At 48.2% G+C, this 25,565-nt stretch overlaps 1 protein-coding gene across 1 annotated transcript in view; it reads left to right on the forward strand.

The window, feature by feature from the left end:
- The window catches only part of PLEKHD1 (pleckstrin homology and coiled-coil domain containing D1), a gene marked incomplete at both ends in the record, with an annotated part of 28,535 nt that extends 13,001 nt beyond the window's left edge, over positions 1-15,534 (forward strand). The window contains 7 exons of the mRNA XM_080933646.1: positions 8,749-8,843; positions 11,384-11,477; positions 13,144-13,322; positions 13,742-13,874; positions 14,546-14,690; positions 14,978-15,127; positions 15,368-15,534. Of these exons, the coding sequence (XP_080789772.1) occupies positions 8,749-8,843; positions 11,384-11,477; positions 13,144-13,322; positions 13,742-13,874; positions 14,546-14,690; positions 14,978-15,127; positions 15,368-15,534 (963 nt within the window). The remainder of the gene's footprint in view (positions 1-8,748; positions 8,844-11,383; positions 11,478-13,143; positions 13,323-13,741; positions 13,875-14,545; positions 14,691-14,977; positions 15,128-15,367) is intronic.
- Positions 15,535-25,565: the final 10,031 nt, after the last annotated feature.

Raw genomic sequence — 25,565 nt, forward strand, 5'->3', positions numbered from 1 at the left:
GCCCTGACCAGACACAGCTGGCATTAAGGGATCTATGTGCATGTCTGTGGGCCCACTGGGCATCCAGAAATCTACCCAAGATACTTCAGAAGGGCTGGCGCAATAAGGCCACTGAGGTGACAGTGCCTACACCTTGAAGTAGCATCTTGGTGGGAAGTTTTTTTTCTCCTGTGAACCCTCAGGAAACACGTCTTAGCAACAACACTTTCATAAGCGGCGTGCTGATTTCCACAAGAAGTTGCAATGGCTTCAGTTATCCACAGGGACTGGGGGGGGGGTCAGAGGGGATGTGGGGACTTCCAGTTCATAAGGGTGATGGGGTTTGAGGACCTCAGAGATCGGTCCCTTCACTCAACAATACAAGACACTCAGCACAGGATTAAACCCCCTTAAACCAAGGGGACTCTTGTGTTATTTGAGCCATTGGAACCTACTTCATCCCCACACCTGAAGGGCAGGGCAGGTTGTGAGCAGAGGGAAACCTGGAGAGAGACTGCCTGTGCTTGTATTTGACCTTAGCCCTTCCGAATGTATGATCCTGACAAGTTACTCAACCTCTCTGAATGTCAATATTCTCACCCAAAGAGTGAGGAAAATAATGAGGGCCATCCTTTTGTTTGTGTTTTTGTTTTGTGTTTGCTGATGGTTTGAGGCAGGGTTTCCCTGTGTAGGTCAGGCTGTCCTAGAACTCACTCTATAGATCAGCCTGACCTTGAACTCAGAGACCCACCTGCCTCTGCCTCCCAAGTGTGGGAATTAAAGGTGTGTGGCACCACTACCTATCAAGGGATATTATATAGATTAAACAAGATATTACATCAAAAGCATTTGACGCACTGTGTGTACACAGTGCGCACAGTGTGTGCTTAGTGACTAGCTGTTTCTTAGTACTGTGCTCATGTGATTAACTATTGGCCATGCCTGCATGGGTGAGGTCTGGCTTTGAAGAGTGGTACTCAGAGGAGCCTGCATATGGAGACTGACCCAATCCACATCCTTTAACCTTGTCACTTTCATTGTCCTCTCTCAGGCCAGCAACAGGGGTGAGGTCATTGGCTATAGCTCAGAGTCCTACTATAACTCAGTTTAGGAACTTAGCACCTTCCCTATCACCCCTGATGGGACTCTAAAACATACCCTGAAGTCAAGAAACACATGTCTTCTTTGGACCCAAACCCTCCACGTCCTGGCCCGGCACCCAGCTTAAGATGAGAGATGGTGACCCTAGAAGGAATCAAGACTGGGCTGACTTGACTCCTGCAGCTTTACATTGTGGCTTAACTTAAAAACCACTAGGAGAATCCACTTTTGTTTTTCCTCCAAAAAGCTCACCTCCTGTGCCAGTCTATTCTTCCAATTAGACAGCAGCAGTTCTCACCCTGTGGAAACCAGCTAGCCACATGTTTAGATGTTTGCATTACGATATGTAACCGTAGCAGAATTTCAGTTGTAAAGTAGCAACAAAATACTTTTATGGTTGGGGGTTGCCACAACATGAGGAACTGTATTAAAGGGTTGCAGCATTAGGAAGGTTGAGAACCCCTGATATAGACTCTTTTCACTGATTACAAATAAAAGAAAAACAAGGTTAAGGATTTTAATTTGGAGATATGGAGTTGAGATTGGGGTTTAGTATCTTATGTGTATTTTAAAGTATTTTATTTATGTGTATGGGTGTTGTGCCTGCCTGCATGTCTGTGCACACGTGTACCTGGTACCCAGAAAGAGCAAATAAAGGAGTAGGACCCCTAAACTGGCCTCATGATAATGTTGGGCCTCTTTTCCTCCCAGAGTTTGAGCTCTAAACTGTCCACACTCCTTGCACCTAGATCCCATTAAAGTTTTGGCCTTTTCTCCATAGCATCCTGTGCATTTGGAGAGAGACTCTGGTATGTTGTCAGAGACCTTAAAGATGGATGATCTGGGAGGCCTAGCATGGATTGGAGTGGGAGACACAGCCCCCCAACAGGGAGAGGAGATTTAGCCAACAGAGGTTGAATCTGGGGCAGCAATTGGCCCGAGGAAAATTTAGACACACTATCTAGGTCTCAGCTTGGAAATTAGGGCAGCGGAGACCCAGGGCACATGGGCCTTGCTTAATGCCACCTACTGAAGTGGGACGCTGGCAGCTGTAAAGTCTGAACAAGGAGCAAGCCCAGCTGTTAATGTGGTGGAGGCCGCTTGAAGCATCAGCAGAAGAGAACCACACCAGGTTCAAGCCACTGAGTCACTCTGCCTAGGTGATTTTCTCTCTTAGTTTCCTCATCCATAGGGTAGGTGTCCTTGTCTCCCAATACCTTCCCCATCCTGTACTCAATCAGAGATTGGCAGAGGGGTTTGGGGCCACATATAAAAAAAATACTGTATCCCAGAGACAATGCGATTCTCATAATTATGTGTGAGGTTTTTATGGTGACAGCTTTGACCTGTAGGGAACCTCAGAACCTACAGCCAGGGTCTCCGGTGGAATCTGTTTCAGTGCTGACTGTGTGGATGTCATCTGATTCCTTTGGACTTCAAATTCCTCTTCGCTAATGTCTGATGAAAGTAACAGCTGCTCTACCTTCTTCTGGGTTGCCGAGAGGCTGAATGGGCTGGAATTCAGGGAATGCATCATGTGATGGTGTACCCGTGGCATTTTCCATGTGTTAGAAAGAGCCTGGAACTCTGAGCGTAAGAGGAAGCTAAGAGAGAATGCAGAGAAAGCTGCCTGGGCACATCTGCCAGGGCCATCCACCTCTCCCCTCTTAGTGTAGCACATGCCATAGATTTTGACAACTGTAAAATGCCACCAAGTCACCATTGTAATATCACAAAGAATATGTGCCTTAAAAATTCTGTGTTTCATGTATTCATCTCTCCCACTCACCAACTAACACAGTAACTACAACCATCGACCTTCTTACCATCTCCAAAATGTTCCATTTTTCAGAACGTCATAGAGTTGAAATCATATACCATGTACACTGTGTCTTACACTCCATAAGGTGCATTTGAATGTCCACTGTGCCATTGTATGGCTTGAGCACTGGCTTATTTTCATAGCTGAATAAATTCCTTACCTGAGTATATACCTCAGTTTATCTATTTTCCCACTCAAAGACCTCTGGGTTCTATGTTTTGGCAGTTATGAATTAATTTGCTATACATGTCCATAGATAATTGTTTTGGTGTGGATAGACACTGTCAGCTCACTTGAATAAACAACAAGGAATGTTTCTCTTTACAGACTTAGGTCTCAATATTTAATTTGGGGGAGGGGGCGCCTCTCGAAATCACTTCTTTAACCCATGTTAGTCAGAAATGTATTTTTTAAGAGTTATTTATTTTAAGCATGTGAGTACACTGTAGCTGTTTTCAGACACACCAGAAGAGGGCATCAGATTTCATTACAGATAGTTGTGGCAACTGTGTGGTCACTGGGAATTAAACTCTGGACCTCTAGAAGAGCGGTCAGTGCTCTAACCACTGAGCCATCTCTCCAGTCTCATAAATGTATTTTTTAAATCTCCAATCTCTGTGGATTTTCTTGCCATTGTTTTGTTACTAGTTTATGGCATAATCTCATTACTAAAAGCAAACGTTATATGAGTTCTAGTCTTATAAACATGTAAAGGTGTGTCTCCTCTTACAGATTCCAGCCTATATTAGTGAATGTTCAAGTCAAGCTTGTGAATAATGTAGAATACATCATTGTTGGGTGGTGTGGGTTATAGATCCTAGTCAGTTTGCTCTACCATGACAAAATCAGGCCAAGTGCCTTCAACCAGAGCAATTTATTTCTCAGAGTTCTGGAGAGTAGAAAATTCATGATCAAACTTGTCAGAGAGGCGTGCTGTATTCTGAGGCCCCTTCCATGGCCAGATCACGGTATACCCTGCCTCCACACATAGGAAGAGATAAAGGGCAAGCTCTCTGGTGGATTTGGAAGCTTCTCTTAGCAAAGACATTCTGTATTCTTTCATAGCATGGTTTTGTTGTTCTGCTTGTTTTTTGTTTGCTTGCTTGTTTGCTTTGTGAAGCAGGGTGATGTGTAGTTTAAGCCACCCTTGAACTCCTGCTCCTTCTTGTCTCTTTGAGATAACAAGAACATACCTTCACACTTGGCCATTGTCCAGTTGTCTTGTGTTTTGAACCTTGCATTTGGGGTGTGTGTGTGTATGTGTTTATGTGTATGTGTGTAATTCCATTCTCCCTATATATGACATCGATTTTTACATATTTGATTTTCCATTAAAGCCTTTAGCATATAATCCACTATTGAGTTTATTTTTTGTTTTTAATTCCTTGCCTGATCATTTTTAACAGGCCCACCATCTGACTCTGGTTTTGATTATCTATTCAAAGTATGTATTATACCTTGTCTGAGACAGGGTCTCTCGATGTAGCCTTGGCTGGCCTGAAACTCACTATGTAGATGAGGCTATCCTTTAACTCACGGAGTTCTACTTGCCTCTGTCTTCTGAAGCCTAAGATTAAAAGCCTGGCCTGGAGGTGCTTGTTAAACACATACTACACTGCAAGCAGTTTGTGTGAATCAAGTCAACAAAACAGTGCTTTCTTGTTTCGGGTAGTTCTTGAACCTCCCTCTCTTCTTCCTGCTCTAGATCTTACTGTCTAGACTACAATCCCTAACTCCCAGGGTGACACCTCTAGTCCCTTCTTTCTGTTGCCTCCCATCCTTCTCACACCCCTGTCCAGACATCCAAAGATGCTCAGAGCACATCTTGTCTGAGGGTTGGTTGTCTTCTCTTCTCACATACCCATCTCGGGATGTACCACCCAAGGCTTGTGTGGCTCAGGAACTTAGGTGTCTTGCTTTACCCTGTCCCTCCTCCTTCCTCTCTTTCCCACTCTACTCCCTAGTCCTGCTACCAAGCCTTACCTAACATGCTGACTCCTCCTGCGTGGGGTCCTTAAACTCTTTCTACCCCTTTGTTTTTCCCTCCACACTGCAGCCAACTCTGTGTTTAAAGGGAAAACAGATCCTGTTGCCTGCCAGCGACCTTCTGCGCTCAGATCTTTTGCTGTCCCTGTTGTGAGAGTGCACAGCAGCGATCCCTGTGTTCAGAGGCAGAGGCTGAAAGACTGAGAATTTGAGGCTGGGCTGGGACATGCTCTAAGTGAGACTCTAAACAGCCAACCAACCGACAAACACTCTTTGCTTCTTGTGCAGGAAAAAGAGAACCCACAAGATCCTCACCTAAGCCCTGTGTGGGTATGGTGTCTCCTTTGTCAGCCTCTCTGCTTCTCCGACCCCAGCCTCTTGCCCGGCATGTTTCCTCTCACGTCTCATACGAGCACGATTTGGTTCTTCCAGACAACAGGTTTGCAAAGGGGCTTTGTAGGTACTGTTTCTTCTATCTAGAATCTTCTTTCTTCTTCCTTCCATTTATTCATTTTTGTTTGCTTGCTGGTTTTCAGTGCTGAGGACTTAACCGGGGGCCTTGGACTTAGTAGGCCACGTAACTAAATCTCTAACCCGTGTATCGATCTCCCTTTGTCTCTCAGCTCAAGAACCAACTCTTGTCGCAATCAACCTCCTTGGAGTTCTCTACTTCTGCCCAAGACAGCTTGACCTGGAACTGGGTCCCTGTCCTGCAGGACATGTGTCTTGTTCTGTACTGCTCTCTGATGCGCCTGATTATTTTAGTGTACTGGATTCCTGCATTTGGTTTAAAAACCTGGTCTGGGTTTTTTAGTAGCTACACTAGACCACAGACTCTTCAAGAATAGCTTCAGATCCTCCATGCAGAGCCCAGCAGGTGCTTGGAACATACTATGCACTTGGTAAATAGATGTAGCGTGAATGAATGGAACTATGAGGGGGGAAAATCTCACTGGGCCATTTCCTGGAACTGCATTGAGCCTGTAAATGACTTGCAGAGGACACTCCCTGTATCAAGTGTTCCCAATCAGGAGTCCCTGTCGCTTTGTTCCTCTTATGAGAATAATTAGTTTTATTGAGGACACAAAACCGTGATCTATGAATCGTGGCAAACATGATGAGTTTAGCTTAGAGGACAGGAAACTTGGGAAGAGACTTTTCTTTTTAAATACTTAAAGGGAAAAGAAATTAGGCTTGTTCAATGGGCCAAGGGGAAGTTGTATTTGGTGAGGGGAGTTGGCAGGGAGGCAGATTTGGGCAGAAATGGAACTGGTGGACAACATGGGTTGCTTGTTTCTCCAAGAACACGATAGAATAGCCTAGAACGCCCAGATGCTGGCTGCTGCCCTTGGCCCTGCTGGTCTTCTGTGTGGCTTGAGACTGTTTGCTCGCTCTTATTTTGTGGTCTGGATCCACAGGTCTCAGAGACTTAGACCATGGAAGAAAGTGTGATAAAGATCAGGAGTGAGGTAGCTGCTGAAGGGACAGATCCCTCAGAGATGACTTGAGGAACTGGGATAGGAGCAGATTTGTTGCGTGAATGGTGGGGAGCCCCCGCTGCTATTGGGTCCATGTGAAGATTTCCACAAAAGTTTTTCATCATTCGCCAGCGCTCTTGTGTCTATGGCTGTGGAGGGGATGGGGTGCTTTTTGCCAGCTGTTCAAAACTGAAACAGACTTTCTGATTTTCCTACCCTGAGAGTCATTCAAGCTGAGCTTGGCCACCTGCTGGCAGAAAATCATCACCCACCCACTCCACCTGTGAAGACTGAACTTCCTTTAGAGTTGCTTTGGCCCTGGAGGGCTCTGGTTCATCACACCCAGTCTCCTGGCCCCCTGGAGGCAACTGCAAATGCTTGCTTGGGCATAACTAGTCATTGACACAAGTAGAAACATCTTATCACATTCCTTCCTGACCACTGAGAGAAGAAACAGGCAAACAGCTGGGCTGTTATTAATTGCCCTGCTATGCTCAAAGTTTCTTTCCTTTTTGGGTTTTTGGAGGCCCAGGTATCCTGAGGGGCTTGAGTAGTAGGGAGGGAAGGCCTAAGTCTCAGACACTGACTGACAGTTCAGCAAAAGCTATTCCAGTGTGATTATCCCAGGGCAACAGAAGCGGTCAATGGGGGAGCTGCAGTTCTAGGGAGCTTTCTAGGAAGGTGAAGCGAGGCTGTGGGATGGAGTCCTGTGCGGGGGGGGGGGGGGGGGGGGCTGGATGACTGTGGGACCTGTGAGAGCCATCCTGGGGCTCAGGTGCTTGTAGCCAGTAAGTTCTGTGGGCCTCTCAACAGCTCTTGCTGACTAACTGACAGCAGAGGAGAGCCTCTCAAGTTTGTTGCCTCTGGGGCCAGGGAGGCTGTCAGCGCCAGCAACACCATGCATATTAAAGCCTCATACTTTGTTTTGTTTGTTTGTTTTTAAGGTCTGAAGTTGTCTTGAATTGTAAAAAGGGGGATGTACAAGAATACGTTTAATCTTATTTCTATTCTGTCTAAGTAAGACGCATCAAATGTAGATATAGGCTAGATCATGGCCTCTGTAGTAATCTAAAGCCCCCATGTGCCCGTGGCTTTTAACAGCACAAAAGTGTTTTCCCATACTGCTCCTCCAGCTGGCTGGAACTCGGTTTTATGTGTCCTATTCCTGGAAGCCCAGGCTAAAGGGACCCCTACCTATGTCAGGGGCAAGGGGCCAGAGCCCATCACGCATGTCTTTTCAAAAGAAATCTGCTTGTATCCTATCAGCCTCAGCCACTCTCACAAGCTCAGCTGCCTATTGCCAGCATACTGTAACCACCCGTGTGCTCAGGAGCACCAGAACTCCAGGGAGCAGCCCTGGTGGTGAGCGCACACGTAACAGAGGCAGTTTGTACCAGGCGAGATCAGATGAGAAGTAACTTATTTGAGTAGGAAACCTAGGAGTGGGAATTGAAACCAGAGTCCTCCCTCTATAATGTATTCCTCTCTGTATCTCTTCAAAACCAATGGCAACAATCTTTGTCCATAGGCAGTGCCACCTCCGTGCAAGGACGCCCATTATGCTTGAGAACAAAGCCCAGGGTGACTAGAGAGTTACCGGGAACTAGAAAGTAAACAGCAGATGCAGAAACAATGTTACCACAACAAGAAAGATACAGAAACAAAGCCTTTAACATAAAAACACTGGCGGATCCCTAATACCACCTCTACTGACCCTAACCCAGAAGGTCCAACTTGATGGGGGGAACATTCAGGCAGCGTGGCTTCCCTGAAGGGATAGGTCTGGTACCTTGAGACCTGTACTCAGCCACCTGACATTCCTACTCCCACAGGGCTGAGGAGAGGGAAGCTGTAGATCTGATTCACAGGAGCCTTGAGATAAAGAACCGCTTAACTCTGACTCTTGGCTTGGGCATAGCTTGTCTTTGACAGTTTATCTGATGCCACTCAGTGACCTGGAAATATAAACTCCTCGTTTTTGTAATCAGTGTGTGTGTGTGTGTGTGTGTGTGTGTGTGTGTGTGTATGTCTGTGTGTCTGTGCATGTCTGTGTGTGTTCCATGCTCGAGGTATAGCCACTTCACTTTGAGGTTAGTCCCTAGAGTTACCCAGAGCAACATCCAGGATTAGTCACATCTGACAGAGAACCCTTACTGGGATCGTGTCTAGCCCTGTCCTTTCTCTGGTAACAGTTTTCATGGGCCAGAGTCATCACATTCTTGGACTAGCTGAGGTTGCACCACTGCAGCCTAGATTCTTCAGTTCTCACGAATGTGGCTTTATGCTCTGAACTGAGCCAAATCCCAGAGAGTCCCCTGGAGTAAGGAAGGGAGCCTAGGGGCTCTGTCTGCTGTGACTTCCCTCTTTTCCTTTTCTCTTCAGGAGCTTGAACGCCTAAACCAAGTGCTAGAGGCCGAGAAACAGCAGTTTGAGGAGGTGGTGCAAGAGCTGAGAGTGGAGCAGGAGCAGATCAAGAGGTGATGGCAGGCCCTGGGAGGGACAGTGGGAGGATGCCCTGGCCCTGGGAGGAACAGTGGGAGGATGCCCTGGCCCTGGGAGGTACAGTGGGAGGATGCCCTGGCCCTGGGCGGGACAATGAAAGGATGCCCTGGCCCTGGGAAGGACAGTGGGAGGATGCCCTGGCCCTGGGAGGAACAGTGGGAGGATGCCCTGGCCCTGGGAGGGACAGTGGGAGGATGCCCTGGCCCTGGGAGGGACAGTGGGAGGATGCCCTGGCCCTGGGAGGGACAGTGGGAGGATGCCCTGGCCCTGGGAGGGACAGTGGGAGGATGCCCTGGCCCTGGGAGGGACAGTGGGAGGATGCCCTGGCCCTGGGAGGGACAGTGGGGAATGCCCTGGCCCTGGGAGGAACAGTGGGAGGATGCCCTGGCCCTGGGCGGGACAATGAAAGGATGCTGTGGCCCTGGGAAGGACAGTGGGGAATGCCCTGGCCCTGGGAGGTACAGTGGGGAATGCCCTGGCCCTGGGAAGGGCAATGGGAGGGATGCTCTGGCCCTGGGCGGGACAATGGGAGGGATGCCCTGGCCCTGGGCGGGACAGTGGGAAGGATGCTGTGGCCCTGGGAAGGGCAATGGGAGGGATGCCCTGGCCCTGGGAGGGACAGTGGGAAGGATGCTGTGGCCCTGGGAAGGACAGTGGGGAATGCCCTGGCCCTGGGAGGGACAGTGGGAGGATGCCCTGGCCCTGGGAAGGACAGTGGGGAATGCCCTGGCCCTGGGAGTTATAGTGGGAGGATGCCCTGGCCCTGGGAAGGGCAATGGGAGGGATGCTCTGGCCCTGGAAGGTACAGTGGGAGGATGCCCTGGCCCTGGGCGGGACAGTGGGAAGGATGCTGTGGCCCTGGGAAGGGCAGTGGAGGGATGCCCTGGCCCTGGGAAGGGCAATGGGAAGGATGCTGTGGCCCTGGGAAGGGCAGTGGAGGGATGCCCTGGCCCTGGCCCTGGGAAGAGCAATGGGGGGGGATGCCCTGGCCCTGGGAGGGACAGTGGGAGAATGCCCTGGCCCTGGGAGGGACAGTGGGAGGATGCCCTGGCCCTGGGAAGGGCAATGAAAGGGATGCTCTGGCCCTGGGCGGGACAATGGGAGGGATGCCCTGGCCCTGGGCGGGACAGTGGGAAGGATGCTGTGGCCCTGGGAAGAGCAATGGGGGGGGATGCCCTGGCCCTGGGAGGGACAGTGGGGGATGCTCTAGCCCTTAGAGGGGCAGTGGGGGGATGCCTTGGGAGGGACAATGGGAGGGATGCCCTGGCCCTTGGAGGGACAGTGGGGAAATGCCTTGGGAGGGACATGGGGAGATGCCCTGGCCCTGGGAGGGACAGTGGGGGGAAAGATATGGCCCTAGGAAGAGCAATGGGGGGGGATGATCTGGCTGTGGGCAACAGGGGGGATGCCCTGGCCCTGGCCCTGGCCGGCCAGTGCTCAGCCAGACTAGGCCTTTACCAGGAAACCACTTATGGCTTGCTACCATTTCTTCTTCTTTAAAGATTGTTGATTTATTTATTCATTATATATAAGTACACTGTAGCTGTCTTCAGACACACCAGAAGAGGGCATTAGATCCCATTACAGATGTTTGTGAGTCACCATGTGATTGCTGGGATTTGAACTTTAGACATCTGGAAGAGTAGTCAGTGCTCTTAACCACTGAGCCATCTCTCCAGCCCCAGCGGGTCATTTCTGTTCATTGATAATGTCACTTCAATGCCGTGAACAAGACTGTGGGACACAGGTCACGGCAGGCCAGCCTCTTCATAGAACAAGCCCCTCCAATCTTAGTGAAAGCCCCTTACCTAGGTTACTGGCAACAAGCTGCCCTGGCCTAGAACGGCTGCCTGCGAAGATCCCAACACTCTCCGTCTCTCCTGGAGTCCTTTCACATTATACTTAATGACACATTGGGATCTTCAGTCTGATTCATTTGGACAGAGCTAGTTGCCCATTATAAGCATCAATTGAATTATAATCTCATATAATGCCCAACCCAGGTGACTCAGTGTAGTCTATCCAGAATTTGGAAACTATTGCTGAAGTTGACAGTGCTTGGTGTCACACCCTCATCACCACACTCACCACTACCACCACCACCATCATCTCTACCACCCATGGACCACCAGTGATAGCCCAGCGAAACTTACTGGTGAAGACTTTATTAAAGGGAATCAGATATGTATTGGGGAGGGAGGTAGATTAAAGAGACTGTTCTTTTCCTAAGTTTTAAACTTAGCATCCAAATAAGAGAATCTACTTAAATTTAAAAAAGCCAGACATTCATTAGACACTGAATCAAAAGATACATCCTCTGACTTCAGAATCTCACTATCTGGTAAGGGAATCTACCTCTCGCTGCCCTGCCTCTGTGGCTGTTTTCAGTACCCAGTGTTCTGCAACACTGGGTATCAGAGAGTCCTACCGAGCCACATCATGTACGGCAGAGACGTGTCTGGTTGCAGAGATTGGGAAGCATGCACACTGCCAACCCAGCTCTCTGTCCCCACAGGGAGCTAGAGCTCACTGCAAGATGCCTCAAGGGTGTGGAACAAGAGAAGAAGGAGCTGAGGCATCTCACAGAATCCTTACAGCATACACTGGAGGTGAGGAGCCAAGCTAGCTGGCTGGGGTACGGGATTCTGGATTCTCATGTATTTCCCAGGGAAGGTACTGACAGGTGAATTAGCATGGAAGGAGCTTACCTATGGGGCTTTCTTTGTCTAGATGGCACATGAGACCCAAAGCATGGACTGGTTCTTCCCAGAATCAGAACAAAAAATTCCAGCTTGTCCTTGTGACTACCATGGCTACCGGAAACTGGCCTTCCGTGGTGCTGGTATTTTTATTTATAGGATCAATTAGAGTCACCCACCACATCCTTTTGTGGTTCTTAACTTAGCTGCTCCTGAGTGTAATTGAGCACGAAGGGAAATCAACTTCCAGGTCACTGTCATCTAATACAAGAAAATGAGGGGGGAGGGGCAAGCAGCCTGTGCCAAGGACAGAGAACAACTTCTTAGCACAGCATGCAGACACACCCCCACAGCAACCCCTCCACTGCCCCTCCACTCCCTGCTCCAACCACTGAGCGCATATCCCCAAGGAAAATAAGATTTCTGAGCCCCCACACCTCAGCCCCGCGGTTCCTTCTAGGCCACATAGCCTTTTCATCTCTTTTTCTGGAGAACTATTTGGCTTCAGACTCTCCTTAGTCAAAACTTCCTTGATTCTTCTAGGTAGACATTTGCTGAGCATTTTGCACATCGGTTGCAGGATTAACACTCTGGGTCATATTTTCAAAACTGTGGGCTTCACTTGACCATGTCTGAACAGCATCCCAAAGTCCAGCATCTGAAGAGAGGGTGGGACCATACATCTTAGTTGAATCCATGAGTTGTCATGAAGGCTGCAAGAGTTTTAGTTTCCCTAGTAACTGGAGCCTTGGTTTGTTTCACTTTTCCTGTCATGGGGAGTGGTTACCATGGATATTTTCAACGGCATAATTTCATCATAGTGTTAAGGTCTTAGTTGATAAAAGTAGAGAATGTCTGAATGTATTCATGGACTGATACTTTTGGGCATTTTCACATGAGCCCAATACATTTTCTTTCCCTTTGAGGAACAAGGGCCTTGTCTTAGTCAGGGTTTCTGTTCCCACACAAACATCATGACCAAGAAGCAAGTTGGGGAGGAAAGGGTTTATTCAGCTTACACTTCCATATCGCTGTTCATCACCAGAGGAAATCAGGACTGGAACTCAAGCAGGTCAGGAAGCAGGAGCTGATGCAGAGGCCATGGAGGGTGCTGCTTACTGACTTGCTTCCCCTGGCTTGCTCAGCTTGCTTTATTATAGAACCCAGGACCACCAGCTCAGGGATGGCACCACCCACAATGGGCTGGGTCCTCTCCCCTTGATCACTAGTTGAGAAAATGCCTTACAGATTGCTCCTTTCTCTCTCCAGCTTGTGTCAAGTTGACACAAAACCAGCCAGTACAGGCCTCAAACAGTCATGTTGCCCTTAGGCCTTTTCACTTGGCTCTGACAGGTGCCATCTATTGGAAGTCACATTGTGTTCCTCCTTGTCTGTCTTTTTTTGATGAAGGAATAACCTGCCCATATTCTAAGAAAGGAGGTCTTAGAACGAGACATGTAAAATGTCCTTCATGGAGGATTGAAGGAGTTTACTCCCTGAAATTATAAGAAGACCAGGGCAGCCATGCTGGAGAGCTAACCCCTGCTCCTTCTCACCCTCCCTGTGTTTGTGCCAGGAACTCTCCATAGAGAAGAAGAAAACCCTAGAGATGCTGGAGGAAGATAAGAACCAGCCACAACCCTTGACCAATCAGAGTGAGCAGCCACCGGCCAGTGATGGTCTCCATAGCAACCTCAGGCAGATTGAGGAGCGGATGCAGGAGCTTTTGGCAGAGAAGCTTCTGGCGGAGAAGCGGTGAGGCACCTGAGGTGGCCAGATCCTCCAGCATCCCAGGAGCTATGTCTGCCCTCCAGTTAGACAGCTGGGCTCAAGTTGTAGCTGTCATTCATGAGATGGGTCACTTACTTCCTTTCCGCCTATGCCTCACTTTCCCAAAGCTGACTTACCCAATCATATAGAGTATCATCAAAGCAGTGCCCCTGGCCAGCCAACAGTTTCCCTTAGCTTCTATCACCCAACCCATGAAGAAACAGCATCATTGAAGTTGGGGCACTTCTCTGAGGTCAGAAAAGTAGCAATCCCCAAACATCTCCGTCTCGGGCTCTCAGCACTCCACACCGCCCCTCTCATCTCAGCCTTTCTCTGAGCATGTCTCTGGCAGGTGCTACCCCCTTTGTAGGTGAGCCTTGGGTAAGCACCTCTCCTGCCCACAGGATGAAGGAGAATGAGGAACGCTCACGGGCCCTGGAGGAGGAACGGGAGTTCTACTCCAGCCAGTCCCAAGCCCTGCAGAACTCGCTGCAGGAGCTGACCGCAGAAAAGCAGCAGGCTGAGCGGGAACTCAAGGTGTGTAACCTGTGTGGGCCTTGTGCTCTGGAGCCTTCCCTCTGCTGGGGACTCCTGCCCCTCCCTGCACTTTATAGCCACCCCAATCCTCTCTCCCAGTGTGTCCAGGTGTCCAGGTATGAGTTTATCAAAAGGGTAGTAGTTTACCATTGAAAGATAGGGCCTAGCCCCGGTCATCTGGGTCATGGGTAAGGCAGGGAAGCAAGATGTGGAAACTTCCATCCAAGCCTATGGAGCGCACAGTGATCAGGCAGGGGTGCTAGCTACTTTTCTCATTGCTGTGGGAAAGTACTCATCAAGATCAGCCCAAGGAAGGAAGGTTCATGGTCCATCGTAACAGGGAAACCATGGTAAACAGTGGTGGTGGGAGTATGAGGCAGCTGGCAACATTGTTTGTTGTCAGGAAACAGAGCGTGAATTCATACCTTCTTTCCTGTCTGTCCTGGCTTTCGTGGAAAAGTGCCATGCACACCCAGGGTGCATCCTCTACCTTCAGTTAAACCTTTCTGGAGATGTACCACAGATACATCCTAAAATGTGTCTCCTAGGTGATCCTAAATCCCGTGTGATTAGCAATGAAGACTGACCATCACAGAAGGCTTCGGGGAGCAGGGAGGGCGTGGAGACAGTTCCCTGGACTCTTCTTCCCTCTTGCTCATCCCTCCATGTAGGCAGAAGTGAAAGTACGCATGGACCTTGAGAGGCGACTTCGAGAGGCAGAGGCGGCCTTGCGGAGCCTGGAACAAGGCCTCAATTCCAAGGTTCGGAACAAGGAGAAAGAAGAGAGGATGCGGGCTGATGTGAGCCACCTGAAAAGTAAGACCCTCCCTCCAGGGCTCAGCCCTAATCCCAGAGCTCAGCCCCCATAAGCCCAGGCCCACCAGAGCCTGGAACAGGTCTAGCACATGTGAGACGGTCCTTCTCCTCAGACACTCAGAGCTCGGTTCCCAGTGGATCTTCCCTGTGATAGCTGCAGGTTGTAGTTTGAGGGGTAAACTATGTTCTATAAAGGATAGATCAACATATCTCCCACCAGATCAAACCAGCACTTAGGAGGACAGGCCCAGAGAAAAACACAGTCAACTGCTCCTTCCTGCCACCAGGGTTCTTTGAGGAGTGCATCCGGAACGCAGAGCTGGAGGCCAAGATGCCAGTCATCATGAAGAACTCCGTGTATATCCATAAGGCGGCCACTCGCCGCATCAAGAGCTGCCGTTTCCACCGCCGCCGGTCCAGCACTTCCTGGAATGACAGTGAGCACCCACGTGCCCTGGTGGGGTCAGATGGAACGGGCTGTGGGTGACGAGGCAGGAAGAGAGCAAGTTAGAGACCAAGTAGACAAGGCTGGACGGTATGTCCTACGAGGCACTACCAGCCTGGGGCAGGAAGAACCAAGTGGAACCCAGCAGCTTGACGGGCTGGGATGAGGGAGGAAGGGTGGGCTCAGCGTGGGGGAATGCCATTCATGGGGCAATGATTTCTCGTCTCCACAGTGAAGCCATCCCAGTCCTTCATGACCTCCCAGCTAGAGGCCAACAACATAGAGGAGCTGAAGGAGGTGGCCAAGCGGCTAAGCAGAGACCAGCGCTTCCGGGAGTCCATCTATCATATCATGGCCACCCAGCCTGGGGCCTCTGCACTTCCCCGGGGAGGAAAGTAGTGGCAATTCCTCCCCCACCTCCTATCTTTCCTTGGTGGGGCAGCAGGGAGGTCTGACTCCCCTTGGTCCTTTCAACCAGAGCACTACTGGAAGAGGGACACCCTCATTCTCAAAGGAGGTGATACCCCGCTGCCTCACCGGGAGCCCTGACCTTGGAGGTCAGAAGACAGTGTTGGAGGAAAGTATTGGATTCCCTGGAACTGGAGTTGTGGGTGGTTGTGAGCTACAGTGTGGGTGCTGGGAATCAGACCTGGGTCCTCTGGAAGAGCAGTCAGTGCTCTTAACCACTGAGCCATCTCTCCAGGCCCGAGCCCTGACCTTGGGTCTACCCTAGGTGGTGTGGATCCACACAGGGTTGTCATAATGAGGCCTGGCTCTGTGGGGTACCTGTTGGTCAAGAAGAGACGTTGTCTATTCCATGAAGTCTGAAATGTTCCTCTGATACCCCCACCCCATACTCTGCTGCGCTGACCCTGGTCACATGACACCCCCTAACTCTCTCTGCTCCCGATCCTCCAATACAACATTTGTCAAGGCCCTGCTCTTATTCCATGTCCTTGGAGAGGGAAGAGCGGGCCCTAAGATACAACCCCAGGACCATAGCACCCCACACCCTCTCTGCAGTATTCTGGGAGCTGCCCTGGCTGTAAGACCACCCAGGCCTTCTATTCACAAATGGGTTTCTCCATGTGTAGCCCCAGCAACCTGCTGGAGACTTGTGTGACCCCACTCTCTTCTTTGCTAGTTCTGTTTGAGAGTGCTTGACGCCAGGGTTTTCCCAAAGTACACACAGCCAGATCAGGAGTGAGGAGGCGTTTGTATTATCCCCAGGCAGGCAGAGCTGTAGCTACCTCAGGCTTTCGTGACCCTGCTGCCCTGAGATCACAGAGGTCTGTCTCGCTCCTAGCTGGTTCACCTCACTGCCTCCTCTCCCTGCAGTGGCTTCACTCACTGAACCAGTGCAGCCAGGAACCCACCACATGGGAACGGGGGCCTGTGGGGAGCCAGTAGCCATTAGTTGGTTCAGTGTTATCAGAGTGACACTGTAATACCAGCCTGCGTGTTTTATGAAAGACCACTACCCTTCAGCAGGCCAAGGCCTGAGAAATGTGTTCCTTATCTGTGACAGTGTTTTGGGCTCATCCCTGAGAAGCTGCCTGAGTCTGTCAGTCTTTCCAAACAAGGCTTGGACAGGAGGGTAGAGGTGCGCACAGTGGTTAAAAACACTTGTTTCTCTTGCAGAGGACCCAGACTTGGTTCCCAGCACCCCCATGGTAGCTCACAACCATCTGTGTCTTCATTTTCCAGGAGATCCAACACCCTCTCCTGACCTCCACAGGCATCAGGCACTCACGTGGTACCTGTAACATACATGCAGACAAAACATACACACATAAAATTCTTAATAAAATGTTTAAAAGGGCTAGGTGCTAAGACAGTGCTGGATCAGAGACATCCATTTTCTGTTCAGAAGACAAACATGTTCTAAGGGAAGGACAGAAGTAGCCCTGGGGTAGAATCCTTGTCAGGGTCTGGGCTTCCCTGTTCTCCATGGTCCCTTCCTGGTGGGGGCGGTCTTAGGTCGGGTATTTTGGAATCAGTGCATCTGAGTATAAATAGAAAGCTTTAAATGTGTATTAACCTGCATAAACCCAGAGCTTGTCTACAAAATATGTATGTGGAACGGACTTTGAAATGAAGACATATAAAACCAGATTAATGGTTTTGTTTGTCTTTAAAGAACGGATAATGGCTTGCTCTTGGAGAAAATTCCAAATGCACTGGTGTTTCTGGTCAAACTATAAACCAGAAAGAGAAGCACTGCTGTACAAAAACTCCTGCAAGTTTGTATTGTATCTTGTTTATTCATTCAGAATTTTAGATAGCCCAGGTTGGCCTCAAACTCAGTGTTTCTGAGGGTGACCTGCTTTCACCCTTGGGCTTCAAGCAAACGAGGCAATACTCTACCAACTGAGCTAGCTAATACCCGGCCCAGTAATTTATGAAGGATGGACATTTGCTTTGTAGACCAGGCTAGCCTTGGACTTAGATCTGCCTTCCTCTGGCTCTTGAGTGTGTGAATTTAAGGTGTGTGCCACCCTCACGGGATAGGTTCCTACTCTTAATACTATTGTAATGGCAATTGAGTTGGTTTTGTTTTTGTTTTTTTGAGGCAGGGCTTTTCTATGTAGCCCTAGTTGTCCTGGTACTCACAGAGATCTACCTGCCTCTGCCTCCAGAATGCTGGGATTAAAGGTATGTGCCACCATTTGCCAGCAGTAATTAAATTTTAACATGAATCTGGGAGGAGACAGACTCAAATCTCAGCCATGCTTTCTGAGAACAAGCCTCAGTTCCCTAGTTCATTCCCTTCTCACCCACTATTTCAGGTAAGTCTAGGTTACCTCCAGCCACATCTAATACAGCACACACACAAATGTGCACACACACCAATATGATATGAAATGTGGAGGGCACAAATTGCTTACTGGAAACACTGTCATAACACTTATAACATTGATATTATATAGCACTTTCTAAAAGTAACTCTTAATTATTGGCCAATTAATTAAGTACATTACTTCTTGGCAGTGATTGCCAAGTAGGCAGTGGAGTCATTTCTAGAGATGTGCTGCCCCCTGCAGGCCACCTTTGTAATTGTATAGTCCTATCCTGCACAGTCCTGCTGAAGAACCCACAGCTTACCTGTGACTGACCGACTTAATAATTAACTGAAATATAAGTTTCCGCCCTGAGGTCCTGGGTGTCTCCATGTTATAAAACCATCAGGATTTTCCTCTGACTTGAGTATACACCAAAGGCACAGCCTGAAAGAGACAATGTGCCTGTTCACTTCAATACTTAGACCAGGGATGGTCGGTCTTGCTAGCTCTGTTTCATAATCATGCTTTGTTTCATAACCAGAGAGGCAGAAATGGGTTTCTAGATTCCTGTTATTCTGTTGGCGTCCTGCAGAAACGAGTTACTGTTATTCATTTAGTTCCCTAGCCGAGGACGTGTGTCATGCAGGCTGCCCCGGTGTTTACTATTTCTGAGCATATCTGGAGGTTCCCCATTTGCCTATCATGAATGTCCCCCTGAGGATATTCACAGAATGGTCAGTTGTCTCTAATGCCTTACCACAGTTTTAATGGCTTTTCTTGTTTCTGTGACCAATGACCAGATATGGAACAAGGAACAGCTTATTTGGGCTTGCCGTTCAAGAGTACAGACCCTTATGGTGGGGAAGCCATAGCAAAGGAAGCTTGAGGTGGCTGGCTGTAACGGTGCCACTTCAAATGAGAGTCTTCCTCATGGGGCCATCTCTGCCTACTACGATCACAATTGGAATTCTCCACTTCTCTCCCTATGTCTATAGTCTATCCACAAGGGCTTTGCTCCATATTTATTAAAAAATACAGAAACATGGTATAGGAAAAGATTGAGGCGTCTTCTGACTTTATTTTGTTTTGTTTTTGAGACAGGGTTTCTCTGTGTATCCCTGACTATCCTGGAACTCATTTTATAAATCAGGCTAGCCTGGAACTCAGAAATTCACCTGCCTCTGCCTCCTAGGTGCTGGGATGAAAGGCATATACCACCACAGCCCAGCTCTACTTGTATTTTTTTTTTTTTTAATCAGCATTTACAAGGGAAGAATTTAGTTGGGCTGGAGAGATAGCTCAGTGGTTAAAAGCACTTACTGCTCTTCCAAAGGTCCTGAGTTCAATTCCCAGCAACCACATGGTGGCTCACAACCATCTGTAATGGGATCTGATGTCTTCTCCTGGTGTGTCTGAAGACAACTACAGTGCACTCATAAACAAGTTTTTTTTTAATTTAGTTTATTGAACCTTACTGACCCAGAATAGCACTCAAAACTGCAAACAGATGTCACCAACCGATATCCACATGTTGTTTCCAACATTTATGTTGGACAGTTAAAGAATTGTTTCCAGTGCTGCCATTTTTTAATCTGATGACTTAAACGAATCTGTCTCTATGTTTCTGTCTCTGTCTATCTCTGTGTGTCTGTCTTTCTCTCTGTCTCTCTCTCTCTCTCTCTCTCTCTCTCTCTCTCTCTCACACACACACACACACACACACACACACACACACTCACTTGCACTGTTCTGGTTCAGGGACATTGAATACTCACAAAAGAGAGGGAGGGAATGTGGTCCGAGAGTAAAGTCATGCATTCTTCAGTTTAGCTTGTAAAAGTGCATGTCCAAGGCCTTTTAAGGTGGGCTACATTGATTTCTTAATACAAGACGAACAGGCTGAATACACAGTGGGAAACAGGTTGAGTACATAGCTTTAAGAGGTCTCCAGGCATATTATTAACTTGGTTGCAAGGCCAGCAAAAGTTTAGTCTCTGAAGACAAGGGAGTTTTCAGAAGATTCTGTTCCCACTGCCTTTGTAGCAGGAAGCAGGGAGTCAGGAAAGCTACTGTTTAGTATTGATTGTTGTTGGTCATATGGCGCAGTAGAGAGGCTCAAGATGCTAAGCCTTCATTTTCTGAAGGACCAAAAGGATTCAGCCTTCTTGTAAAAGATTGGCACCCAGCTAACTCACTCCAGTTACTTTACTCAAACACTATACAAAGTTAACTGGGACTGGGAAAGGTTCCAGCTACCAAAGTTATCTTGCCCTTGCTGCCCATGAAAGCAGATAACCCACACAGATCTAGCCATAATCAAAAGTAAGAGCTCCAGGTTTGCCAGGAGCGTCTTAGGACCAAGAATAGTACAGCTTCGAGTTCTCATGTAGCACCAAGTGCAGATTCTCTAGAGAGACATTTCTTCAAGGTTCAAACAGTCTCAAAACAATGTATCAGTCTCTGCTGATTGACCCAAACATAACAAAGGGCTCATTGAAACATTTCACTCAAAGCCAGACACAAAGTCTTTACTGCTCCTATCACTATAGTTTGGCTCTATACAGTCAGCCCCAGACCCCAGCCTGTAAAATGATTCCCAACCCACCGTTCAGTGGATTCAGGTGGCTCTTCCAACCTCTGTGAATTAATCTACATCACCTTGAACAGACACAGAGGTTTGTTTCCATGGGGATTCTAAATCCCAGCAAGCTGACAAGATTAGCCAGCATACCACCCCACCCCCCACCACCAAAGGCATGTTAAAGAAGGCAAGAGACTTTGGAGAGCACAAATGTTCCTGTGGCCTGTCTCCAGTCTCGATCTCTGGAAGGAGGCAATACTCCCAAACCACTAATCACTCACAGCTTAGTGTGATCTGGGCAGCCTGTTTGGAGGACAGATACATGCCCCAGTCTCAGGAGCAGCCTAGGGTGTCCATTGTAATCTAACCAGACTGAAGTTGGTAAACCACAGGGCAAAGCAGTGGACTGTGGAGCCCTGTGCTCCTGCCAGAGGAAGCTGCTCAGATCTCCAGCCCTCTGCAGAGTCTCCCTAATGTCAGAAACCCCACAGCTTTGACTCAGGAAAGAGTGAATGGCTTCCTTCACCCCACTTCTTATGAAGGGGGTAGAGCAGTAAGACTTTTAAGGAAGGATAAAGTGGTTTGTTCAGCCTGGTACAAAGTGAAAGCCACTTCATCCAGTGGGGTTGAACAAAGGTCCTTCTAAGGTTCAGGGAACACGCCAAGCTCAGGAATTCTGGGATAGATCTTAATAAACCAAACTCCTTGGTGACTGTCTCCCCATATCCTCACAGTTGGAAATGCAACCTGTCCTGTGTCTCTGTGGCTTTGCTTTGGGGATGATCAGGTGAAGCCAAGGTGACTAAGGGCTTCTCAGAGACAAGCTGTATGTACATCTAGGGCTCCAGGGTGCTACCCAGGTAACAAAGAGCAAACTACATTTTGAGATTCATGGTCCCAGAGGACATGAGACCCGCTAGTCATGCTGTGAGCACTCAAGGACGCCTGTTACCCTATCCCAGCCATGGTTGGTGGGCTTGTGTCTCAAAAGAGACTGACAAGACCTCAGGAGTACCGTGCCTCTCTCCCCACTCCTGTAGAGAGGTGGCTCTGATAAAGAAGGTGAAGCATCTGGTCCCTTGCTGGCAATGTGGCATAGGAGAGCCACTATTTGTAGTTACTTATGTGTCCATGTATGTTTATATTGCAGTAGAGAAGCCTCTTTACTCTCAGAAGTGCACACGAATGACTCTAGAGTATAGACTTCCATAATCCAGGATTTTCCTGCTCTGTAGCCTATAGAAAGCTGCCTCTGAGTGCCACTAGAGGTCAGGACAGCCAGCCTCTCAGAGGATGCTCCTAAGTGCCACACTGTCTTCCAAATTATCTGAAATAGGAAAGTTTGAGCCAGGCATGGCACAGGACTTTGGTGTTAGCACTGGGCAGGCAGAGGCAGGTGGATCTCTGTGAGTTTGAAGCCAGCCGGGTCTACATAGTGAGTTCCAGGATAGCCAGAGCTACACAGTGAAACACTCCAACTTCATCGATTAGTTAATTAATTAGTTAATTTTGGCCTCAAGATGAGAACAAGAAAGACAACCAATTTATCAGCTCAAGGGAAAAATAATCAATGGAAGATGTCGATTGCCGCCTTCACCCCATGTCTGAGGACGTGCCCCCCATATTTATTTTGTCAGGATTTATTATGATTCTGTGGTGTGGAGTTGTGCACCTCCATTGTCTTTTATTGGGCTTTTTATTGTAGTAAAATATGCAATCAAAATTTATTACTTTAAATATAACATTATTCAAACTCCCTTTCTCTCCTTTTTGCTTACTTTCTTTTCTTTTATTGTCATTTTGTTTTCTCTGTGTAGCCCTTGAACCTGCCCTGTAGTAGACCAGGCTGGTCTCAAACTCAGAGACCTGCCTGCCTCTCTCCTGGCCACTTGAACCATTTCTACCTATGTGCCTTAGATATAATCACATTGTTGTGCAATCCATTGTCAGGATGCTTCCTTTGGCAAAACTCAAAACCCATTAAGAAATAATTCCCTCTCCTCACTCCTTGTGCCGGCGAACAGCATTCTACTTCCTGTATCTGTGGCAACTCTAGACACAGATCAAGTAAGTGGAATGAGGCAGTATCTGTCCTTTTCTTTACCCTTGTTTAATGTATGCTGTACAGCACACTTGCCAGAGATTAACTGGCTGGAACCAGTTCTCTCCACCACGCGGGTTCCTGGGATTAAACACAAATTGTCAATCTTTGCGTTTGCTTCCACTAGTGAGCAATCTTGTGAGCCCATTTTTCGTTTGTCTGTCTTGTTAAAGATTTATTTTATTGTGTATGGCTGCTTTACCTGAACACGCACGTGTACAGTACGCACATGCCTGGTGCCAGAGAGGTTCGAGGAGAGGGCATTGGAGCTCCTGGAACTAGAATCACAGATAGTCTTGAGCCACCATGTGGGCATTGGGAACCAAGCCAGGGTCTTTTGCAAGAGCACCCAATGTTCTTAACCAGATTTTTCCCCTAGCTTACTTCATTAGTATAATATCCTTGAGGTTCACATGTGTCAGTATTTCTTTCCTAAAATAATATCTTATCACTAAAAAAATGCTAATTGAAATATTATTCTGACAGGTTGTTGGCCAGTGGAGGGGGCCCTGTCTGTCTCAAAGAACAAAGGGGTTACTGCCCAGTTCTTTTCTTCACTCTGGCTTCCTGCGGGTTTAGGTCACTTCCTTCTTCTGCCCAGCAGATGGCAGCACGCTCTGAGCAGGCCTGCAGATTCTGGTGGGAAAGTGAGCTGGGGCTCCCGCAGCAGTGGGAGGGCTTTGTGACTGAACGGTGTTGAATGATTGGTTTGGATGGATCTGTACATGCCTTTCTTTAGAATAGAAAACAAAGGCTCCGCTTTGACCATCGAATACCTAGTACATTATAAGCCAGACTCTTTCACATTGGCTTCCCGTTTGTGGTCTCACAACATCCCTTTCCTGGGTTTATAAAGTAAGGTCCACAGTGGCTAAGGACTGGCCCGAGGTCACATGACTTGGAAATGGAAGTGCAGGTGCTTGAGCTCAAGGTCAGTGTTCTTTCAAGCACCACCTGGAAAACAGAGCATTTTATAACAAACTAGAACATTATTATGATGTGAGTGACTGCGGATGCTCTTTTCAACTCTCCCCCAGTCCTGGTGTAGATTGTAGCTTCTGGCCCCTGGAGATGCTTTCTGGGAAAATGTCACCTTCTCAGGAAACAAACAGCAGCCACAGTCACCGACACCAGGCTCTAGCTCAAGGGATTCCATTCGTCCTGAATTGTCCTAACTGTGTCGAGAGTGCATGAGGCAAGAGGGCGTAGGGCAGAAGTCTGCCTATGATTTGTTGTGGGCGTAAAGTGTTAAGACGGTAAATACTGTAAATTTGTTAGTTGTATTATATAATGAAGGAGAAATACCCTTTAATTCTCTTCAAATGAGCTCAATAAGCCCTTCGACAAAGTGGCTGAGTGCTCCTGGGCTTGCCATCCAGGGTGAAGACACAGGATGCCACCTTCTGCTAAGCATTTGATAATGAGTATGTGGTTGAAGGCTGGTATAATAAAACCCACTCTTTCCCCCTTTCTGTAGCAGAGGAAAATACTGACCACATTTCTCATTTGAAAATTCCATTGTGGCCTCTGACTTTACCTAGAGTGTGCTTCTGATGAATGATTATCGATGCAAAGAGGGAGCATTAGGTTTCAATGTTAAAGAGACCTCGTGTGAAACAGATGCTTTAGACTGTGCCTGTGGGGGCTGAGGATGTGGCTCAGCTGGAAGAGGGCTTGCCTAGGATGCCCACAGCCCTGAGTTCAAATCCCCACTATGGTATAAACCAGAAGTAGGTGTGAGTGGCTGCTATCTGACTCAGAAAGTAGAAGCAGGAGGTCCAGAAACTCAAGGTCATCCTCAGCTACCTGACAAATTTGAGGCTGACCTGGAACATACCTGAGAAGTTGCCCCACAAAACAAGCAATGACAAGCTAAGTGTGGGTACAAAAGAACCCACAGGAAGGTGCCCATTGTTGTCCTTGTAGATTTGTGTGCTGCAGTGTTCCAAATATGTACTAAAATCATGTGTCGGTGTGACCACTTCAGTTCTGTATTTCAGGATCTTAACACAATCGTTCATGTTGCTCAATTAGCATTCGGCACAAACCCACTGCTGCTTAATGGCCATTCTCCACCTGACAATGGCTGTCATGTCCGTGTGTGTGTGTGTGTGTGTGTGTGTGTGTGTGTGTGTGTGATCTTATGTGGGTGCCTGCAATGTCAGAAGTCGGCATTGGGTCCCTCAGAGTTGGAGTCACAGGCAGATCTGAGCCACCCAGAGTAGGTGCTGGAAACAGGACTCTGCTCCTCTGCAGAAGCGGCAAGTATCCTGAGCCACCGAGCCACCGAGCCACTGACCAGCCCCTCACCGCTCTCTTTAAATCAAAATCCTTTGGATGGTGCATACTTGTAATCCCAGCATTGGGAGGTTGAAGCAGGAGGATTAGCCGCAAGTTTAAGGCTAGCCTGGGTTACTTAGAGAGTGCTAGTCCAGCCTGAACTGTATATGTATAGAAAAACCCTGTCTCAGAAAAGAAAAACAAAAATCATGTGAGGAACATTCTTTTGTTGTTTTGTTTTTTGTCCTTTTTTTTTTTTTTTCCTGGTTGGTTTGGTTTTGAGAAAGGCTTTTTCTGTGCATCCCTGGCTGTCCTGGAATTCTATAGGCCAGGCTGGCCTTGTATAGGAAGGAGTGGTACTAAAGCAACTTTACAGCCAGACGTTTGGTGCCTACTCATGGGTACCACTCGCCAAGCGGTCACTTCTCTCCCAGGAACAGAGCCTTGGCTGACTTCCAAGCATTCGCCCCTAGAGGAAGGTGAACTCGATTCCAGCTCAGTGACACTTCCTAATTGATCCAATGTAATCATGGCAATTATTCTTCTCTGCTGGAGATAGTGCTTCGGGAGGAGGCACAGGGCCAAGAGGATGCCAAAGACCCAAGTCAGCCAGAGGACTCCTGGGAACGGTTTTCTCCCCAAAGCACACCAAAGGGAAGCTATAGCCCCTTCTACCCACCGACTC

Source organism: Micromys minutus (genome assembly GCF_963924665.1).
Source record: "Micromys minutus genome assembly, chromosome: 1".
Lineage (NCBI taxonomy): Eukaryota > Metazoa > Chordata > Mammalia > Rodentia > Muridae > Micromys > Micromys minutus.